The sequence below is a fragment of the Cebus imitator genome, unplaced genomic scaffold (genome assembly GCF_001604975.1).
Source record: "Cebus imitator isolate Cc_AM_T3 unplaced genomic scaffold, Cebus_imitator-1.0 Scaffold5, whole genome shotgun sequence".
Lineage (NCBI taxonomy): Eukaryota > Metazoa > Chordata > Mammalia > Primates > Cebidae > Cebus > Cebus imitator.
The window spans coordinates 6207943-6216222 of record NW_016107320.1 but is presented as its reverse complement, the minus strand read 5'-3'; the positions used below and the strand labels follow the sequence as shown (position 1 = coordinate 6216222).

The 8280-nt window shown below is 34.6% G+C and overlaps 1 protein-coding gene across 9 annotated transcripts in view; it reads right to left on the bottom strand.

Moving 5' to 3' along the window:
• Nucleotides 1-8280, bottom strand: part of WRN (WRN RecQ like helicase) — a 148372-nt gene that overhangs the window by 125045 nt on the left and 15047 nt on the right. For 4 of the 9 annotated variants that reach the window (XM_017536034.2, XM_037741044.1, XM_037741047.1 and 1 more), the window contains exon 2: nucleotides 107-214. The exons of 1 other annotated variant lie outside the window; for it this stretch is intronic. In XM_017536034.2, coding sequence (XP_017391523.1) covers nucleotides 107-202 — 96 coding nt within the window. In that variant the 5' untranslated portion in view covers nucleotides 203-214. Of the gene's footprint in view, nucleotides 1-78; nucleotides 250-5072; nucleotides 5167-8280 lie in introns of those variants that run through there. 4 more of the 9 variants (XM_017536029.2, XM_017536052.2, XM_037741058.1 and 1 more) reach the window with 4 other exon arrangements.

The window sequence follows — 8280 nt, the reverse complement described above, 5'->3', positions numbered from 1 at the left end:
AGAGCAAGACTCCGTCTCAAAAAAAAAAAACAAGTAACAACTGACTCTGCACAGTCAAATATAAATTAAATTTCCCACCTGAAAGAATAGTCAATGAGCAATATACCTTTCTTTCTTCTACAGCACATCTTTTATTCTGCACAGACATCCATTCAGGACATTTCCACTGCCGTGGAGTTGTTTCCAATTTTTTTTCATTCATCTTTGAAATGTCCTATTTGCAAAGTCCAAAAAACAATGTCTTGATGACTAAATACAAAACAATATTTGAAAGAAAACTGAGGTAGTACTGTCGATATAAATGAAAACCAAACATTCATATTTAAAGTAAGTTATGACACCTAGGTCCAAGCATAGGTTATAAGAGCTAGAATTGCAAAAGAAAAAAGATACAATATGCTACATCTAATAATTATGTATTTAGTATTTCTTCCTTTTAAAACAAATCAGCCATTTTAACTGACTTGTATAATTCTGGCAGTTTCAACATTCCATTATTCTATGACTTTGATCCTTTCTCAAGAATAATTTTATCTCACTATCAAAAAAATCATTTGATATATGAATTATTATGAATTCCCGGCATCTTTAATTTTGTACATGATTATTCTGTCTTAAGATCTAAGTAAATTCAGCAAAACTATTAGATTTATTCACAAGTCTATCCAAAGATTTAATTTTGAAGACAGATAATAGCTCTTCTATATTAAGGTTTTTTATTATACTTCTTGCCCAGTAAGTGAACAAATTTCCCTAAGAATGAGATTTTTAGAAGATTTTTTTTTTAATTTGTTAATACCTTTGAGGGCTCTCCTCAATGTAAACCAAAATTCAAATATAATTAAAGACAGTGAATGAGAACCTCCCAAACGTGGTGTGTGCATTAAAAAAAAAAATAGAACATATTTGTTTTATTAATAGTAAAATGGGGCCGGGTGCAGTGGCTCACGCCTGCAATCCCAGCACTTTGGGAGACCAAGGTGGGCGGATCACAAGGTCAGGAGTTCAAGACCAGCCTGGCCAACATAGTGAAACCCTGTCTCTACTAAAATTACAAAAATTAGCCTGGTGTGGTGGCATGTGCTTGTAGTCGCAGCTACTCAGGAGGCTGAGGCGGGAGAATCGCTTGAACCGGGAGGCAGAGGTTGCAATGAGCTGAGACCATGCCATTGCACTCCAGCCTGGGTGACAGAGTGAGACTGTCTAAAAAAAAAAAAAAAAAAGTAACACAGATCCCTACCATAATATGACTTATATTAAATTGAAATAGCTTTAATTCAAGGCTTAGTTCTTAATAAATTCCTCAAACTCAACCTTAGTTCCTATTACTTTAGCTTTCATAATAAGGAGGTAGTAGTTTTAATGTAACGCTAAAGAGTCTCACGATGAAACAGGATGTTAATATTAATCACAGCAACTACTTATGATTTGAGAACAGTCTGTTGTATTTGATATTTAACCATATAAATTCTAACAAAATTGAACAATATGCAGCAACTATCCCAAGCATGAATCAGAAACTGAAAATACTTACAATTTATGGAACAAAAATTTTTAAAGATTACTTTATCAAACATAAATTTTCCATATAGAACAAGCTCCATCGCTATTGTGCACTGGGAAGGAAAAGGTTAACAGAGCAGGTCTGTAACTCATTCTTGCACCAGTAGGGGAGAGAAGATGAAAGACCTCCACGAAGGTTCCCAGTAAACATCCTAATGACATCAAACCAGAAGGCAGCCTTGTAAACTTACTAAGGGTTTTTATTAGCAGAAAAATACCAAACGGTCCATATCTATAAAATGTTAATAAGAAAGAACTCAACTCTCTGGATTGTTTATTGAAAATAAGTCTGGAATTATGGATTAATTTATGCTTGAAAATGTGGAGTAGTCAAACAAACCACATAATTAAAAAAGCATAATACAGGAGTCCCAAAACCAACAGTTTCCTGTGTGCAACGTTTTTGCACATATTGCTTAAAACTAGTCTGTTAATTCAAAACCAAAATGTGTCCTAATGCAGAAGAAAGGTACATTTTTGGAATCTGTTTCTCACAGTTTGGGATTCAAAAAAAGAATGTTCTATCTTTTGGTGCTTGCCTGTAATCACTGAATCATGATCAAAGTTTGCTGGTGGGTAAGATCTAAGATTCACTAAATCAGAGTTGACAACTCAACTCTTGGAGTTGCTACATGCATCATATGTAGTGAAAAAATATGTAAAATACATATGATTTATTAACTGTGATGCATTTTGTATATATCGCTGGTTATTAATAAGTGTGTATTTCGTCACAAATTCAAAATCCTTGACAGAAGTCAAAAGCTGAGTCCAGATTTTATATATATATATAAAATCAGTTTTTAATCTTAAAATATATATTTATAAAGCTGGAAAACAAGTTTCTGCTATACCTATAGATCTCATTTGCAAAATGCCAGAAAACTGAGATTTCCATAAATGACACAAACTTTATAAAAATACCTGTAGACTCCTGGAATTTTGTGAGTAATTCATTTACACTGCCAAAACAGAAACAAACTTCAATAACTCTTTCCTTCTATCTATAACACTAAAATCATTTTAATTTGAAATGTGTAATTTTTAGATATAAATACCCTTCTGCATGAAGAATTCTATCTAGATACTTCCAGGCAAAGAATTTGAACATAAATTTGTTTACAAACCTAACATCTTTGTCAAATTTTCTTAGATCTTGGGATAGATAAAAAGTACACAGAAAATTAATGTTGTGGAATAATATGCAATAGGGAAATCCTTTATAATACATGCAGATTGTAATTCCTGACAAGGTAAAGGTTATTCTTGGTCAAATTCACAGCACAAAATAACTTATTTACATATTTAGTCACTATGTTATTGAAAATGTATGACTCTGACATGTCTTTTTCTAAAATCATGTCTTTTAGCTTCTGCACAGCAAAAGAAACTATTATCAGAGTGAACAGACAACTACAGAATGGGAGAACATTTTTGCACTCTATACATCTGACAAAGGTCTAATATCCAGAATCTACAACGAACTCAAACAAATATACAAGAAAAAAAATCCCATTAAAAAGTGGGCAAAGGATGTGAACAGATACTTCTCAAAAAGACATTTATGCAACCAACAAACATGAAAAAAAATCTCAACATCACTGATCAGTAGAGAAATACAAATCAAAACCACAATGAGATACCCTCTTATGCCAGTCAGAATGGCATATATTAAAAAGTCAAGAAACAACAGGTGCTAGCAAGGCTGTGGAGAAATGGGAATGCTTTTACACTGCTAGTGGGAATGTAAACTAGTTCAACCATTGTGGAAGACAGTGTGGTGATTCCTCAAAGACCTAGAACCAGAAATACCATTTGACCCTGCAATCCCATTACTGGGTATATACCCAAAGGAATATAAATCATTCTATTATAAAGATACATGCACACATATGTTCACTGCAGCACTATTCACAATAGCAAAGACATGGAAACAACCTAAATGCCCATCAATGATAGACTGGATAAAGAAAATGTGGTACACATACAAAGGAATACTATGAAGCCAGAAAAAGGAATGAGATCATGTCCTTTGCAGGGACATGGATGAAGCTGGAAGCCCTTATCCTCAGAAAACTAACACAGGAATAGAAAACCAAATACCACACACTCTCATTGTAAGTGGGAGCTAAACAATGAGAATACATGGACACAGGGAGGGGAACAACACACACTGAGTCCTGGAGGAGGGAAAGGATCAGGAAAAACAGCCAATGTATGTGAGGCTTAATACCCAGGTGATAGATTGATAGGTGCACCAAACCACCATGGCACACATTTACCTATGTAACAAACCTGTATGTCCTGCACATGTATCCTAGAGCTTAAACTAAAAAAAAAAAAAAAAAAAAAAAAAAAAAAATCATATATTTTATCAGTTCAGAATGCTTCATATTGTACCTTTAACGGATTTTAAATCCCCCTTTAAAATAAGTAACGTATTTTCACTTTCTTTGGCTTAGACTTTTTCTGAAATCATCTACCACTATCTACAATTTATCAACTTTTGTCATTATTTTAAAGGCTGTCTGGAATCTTTTGTGTTCTTTTGTTGCTTAATTTTGTTTTTGGCCAGGCACAGCAGCTCAAGCCTGAAATCCTAGTGCTTTGGCCTCCTTGTTGAGGAGTTCAAGACTAACCTGGTCAACATAGTGAGATCCCAACTCTTATCAAAAAAAAAAAAAACTTTTTTATTTTGAATGGCTTAATTGGAATATGTTTTTCTTTCAGTAGGGAAATGGAAATTAATCTCATTCACAGGTAGTGTAAAAATTTAAGTTTTCCTCTTCACCTCACTTTCATTAGCTACTTTCTTCAGTTTCCTTTTTTTCCATTTTTTCTGACTTGATGAAATTATCATGCATTCCCTTTTTCCTCGTTATTAATGTTAAAACACATTAGGTTTATGCTACACTCTACTCCTGATCAAGACTTTTTAACAATATTTTCTTCGAATTCTACATAGCAACCACCACAAAGAAGCAAATGACAAAAGAGAAGGCTTTGCTCTCAGACTGAAAACTCTTTCACCATTAACTATTATTCCAACAACTCGGTCTCTTTAAATTGTATGTACTTCAAGGGTGTAAAACTTCTTTAGGTCTAAAAGCTTCTCCTTTTCTTTAAGAAATATGTTAATTTATTCTAATGATTTAAGTAAGCTTTGAGTAAACTTGAACTTTTTTTCTATCAAGTATTTCAAAATATACTAAAGCTTTATCACAGACACACACTGACTTTGCTCTCTCTACTAGTACCATTAATTCTTCTCTAGGATTCAAATAACACCAATTAAATGTCACTTCTAAAACCATTTTAACTTCACTTTTCTGAAGCTGAATTTTTGCTCTGAATCCAAGAACTCTGTCATATACCTTAATATATTTTCCAAATGATCACTGCATTTTTTTAATGAGTGAATTCAAGCGCTCAAAATGTCAGTCAAGGATATCACTTTTTGAAGCCAATAACTACAATTTAACAAATTTGCAAAATAAAAAATTACCCACGTGGAATAATTTAGATTTTTCCTTTTTTGCTTATAAACCTTCCTTTGGACTGTCCACATAATCAGCAATAAAATAGCTTATCACATTTCTTCACCTAAAGGTGAAAAGAAGGTACTGTAGGAGCTTGGATTTAGCTGGGCTTGCCATTTTAATTTTTAATATAATCATTTAATGTGAAACTCCAAACCACAGGCAAGTTTTAATTTACAACTGCTTCTCCATGAATAAGACAACCTGTTACTTGGAGTATAGTTTTAGACTGAACTTAATGGAAAGCCTTTACATCTTCTGTCATTACCTGTCCAAAACTTCCACTCTGTTTCCGTATCTTGTGTGTTTCAAAGTATTCATTTATCATTTCAAATATTTCATCCCCAGTTGGTTTGGGAACTTCTCTTTGCCAAGCAAATAATGTCTTCTAGGTTGTTCTTTATGGATTCTATACAGTTTTCAAACCGAGGATCATTACAAACATTTATGAATTCATATCTGAAATGAATGTCTTTTTGATTAAATAATCTGGATTAGTGTTGTGTCTATGTCATTTGACAAATCTTCAATGTATCTTCTTTTTTTTTTGAGACGGAGTTTCACTCATGTTACCCAGGCTGGAGTGCAATGGCACGATCTCGGCTCACCGCAACCTCCGCCTCCTGGGTTCAGGCAATTCTCCTGCCTCAGCCTCCTGAGTAGCTGGGATTACAGGCACGCACCACCATGCCCAGCTAATTTTTTTTTTGTATTTTTAGTAGAGACGGGGTTTCACCATGTTGACCAGGATGGTCTCGATCTCCTGACCTCGCGATCCACCCGCCTCAGCCTCCCAAAGCGCTGGGATTACAGGCTTGAGCCACCGCGCCCGGCCCAATGTATCTTCTAATACAATAATTGAAAATGGCAGCTCTTCAATTTCCTTTGCCTCAATGGTCCCAAACATAGTGTTCTGAACAGTCAGGAAAAAATTACAGACTCAGCAACCCAGCAACATACCGGGGATTCATTAATTGTAAAACCCTATAACTAGCTTCTTGAGCTCAAACTGATTATCATGTTTATCAACCTCATAATAATAAATTATGGCTAAATAAGCACGGTACATCCATAAAACAGAACACTACACAGTCATTAAAAATAATGTTCTTATAATTATTCAAGAGAAAAAAGCAAATTTAAAAACAAAGGCGCAGTGGCTCATGCATGTAGTCCCAGCACTTTGGGAAGACAAGGCAGATGATTTGAGGCCAGGAGTTCAAGACCAGCCTTGGCAACATGGTAAAATCTTGTTTCTACTAAAAATACAAAAATTAGCTGGACATAGTGGTACACACCTATAATTCCAGTTACTCAGGAGGCTGAGGCACAAGAATCAGTTGAGCCCAGGAGGCAGAGGTTGCAGTGAGCCAAAATCTTGCCACTGCACTCCAGCCTGGGCAACAGAGCAAGACTCTATCTCAAAAACAAAATTCGACTCTAACTGTATAAAATAAATTGTGTGTGTGTGTGTATGTGTGTGTGTGTGTGTGTGTGTGTTTGTGTGTGTGTGTGTGTAAGTCTGGAGCAATGTATATCAAAACATTAGTGGTTATCTCATAGTTGCAAATCATTTTTCATATTCTTTATACTTTTCTATATATTCCAACTTTTCTATAAGAACATGTGTTCCTTTTAACAATCAGGGGACAAAAGTATGTCAATAAATTAGGAAAATAATTTTTAATGAATAATCAAGGCTATATTTTTTCATAGTATAGAAGGGTCAGCAAACTTTTTCTCTGAAGGGTTAGATAGTAAATATTCTAGGCCTTACAGGCCAGATGATCTTTGTCAAAACTACTCAAGTTTCTCATTATAGCACAGAAATCATAAACAATACTTAAGCATAACAATGTTACTATAAAACTTTACCTATAGACACTGAAACCTGGATTTACTTAAATTTCATAAAGTATTCTTCTTTTAACTTTTCAACCATTGAAAAATGTAGAAACCATTTAGCACATGGCGCAAAACAAGCAGCAAGTCAAACATGACACATTGGATACCTTACGAACTTCTTCTACAGAACACAGATAAAATGATCTAAAACTAAAAGTCCAAGGCTGGCATCATTAACAACCCACTGTAGTGATTTTAATCTCCATAATGTATTCATAAAATATCCAATAAGAATGCTACTTCTTGGTGAAGGCTTTTTGATAAATTAGTTGCAAAATTGTCCTCATAATTAAATGAGTGGAGCTACTCCGTAAGGTTGGTATTATTAGCCAATTAAACACTAAGAGATTATCTGTCAAAATTATGAACTCTGTTTTAGAAAAAATTCATCTTAAGTGATTCTATTTGACGGCCCTTAGATATCAGTACAAGTTGTCTGCGGAAGTCACTTCTAGTTCATAACAATAGAAATCACGCCAATAAGATTTTGGTTAGAACAAATTTAGAAAAATTAAGACCAATTACATTCCAAATTAGCTAAGAAAGGGTAGCTTTTTAATCACCTAACCATACTCTACTTCACTCTGATAGAGAAGAAATTCACCTCAAGAGAAGAGCATTTTCCACTTTCAATAGTGTCACCTTCTAGAAAATAGACAGGTTTAACACCAGTCTCAAGAAGCCAGTCTCAAGAGAAAGTTGGGTTTTGGTGGATGAACTCAAGAGATTTCTTTGTTCATGAAACCTCTAACTAGGTAAGGAAATTAATACCTACCACGTTACCATGGTAACTGACTTGTCTAATTGCTAGAGGGCTAAACCGAATGAAGTATCCCACTCTACTTGAAAAGCACTAAAAAAAAAAAATTGTCAAGTTATATGACACATACAGATAATAATCTGAAGTTCAGGAAAAAATTATTAGTTAAATAATGCAATCCTTAACTCTGATAACCAGGTATACTGTTTAATGTGGAAAAATTTCCACTGGCTATTTAAAATGGTTAAATTATATTTTATTCAAAATATGTAAAGGTTAATCTATTGAAATATACTGTTTTGCCGGGCTCGGTGGCTCAAGCCTGTAATCCCAGCACTTTGGGAGGCCGAGGTGGGTGGATCACAAGGTCAAGAGATCGAGACCATCCTGGTCAACGTGGTGAAACCCCGTCTCTACTAAAAATACAAAAACATTAGCTGGGCGTGGTGGCGCGTGCCTGTAATCCCAGCTACTCAGGAGGTTGAGGCAGGAGAATTGCCTGAACCCAGGAGG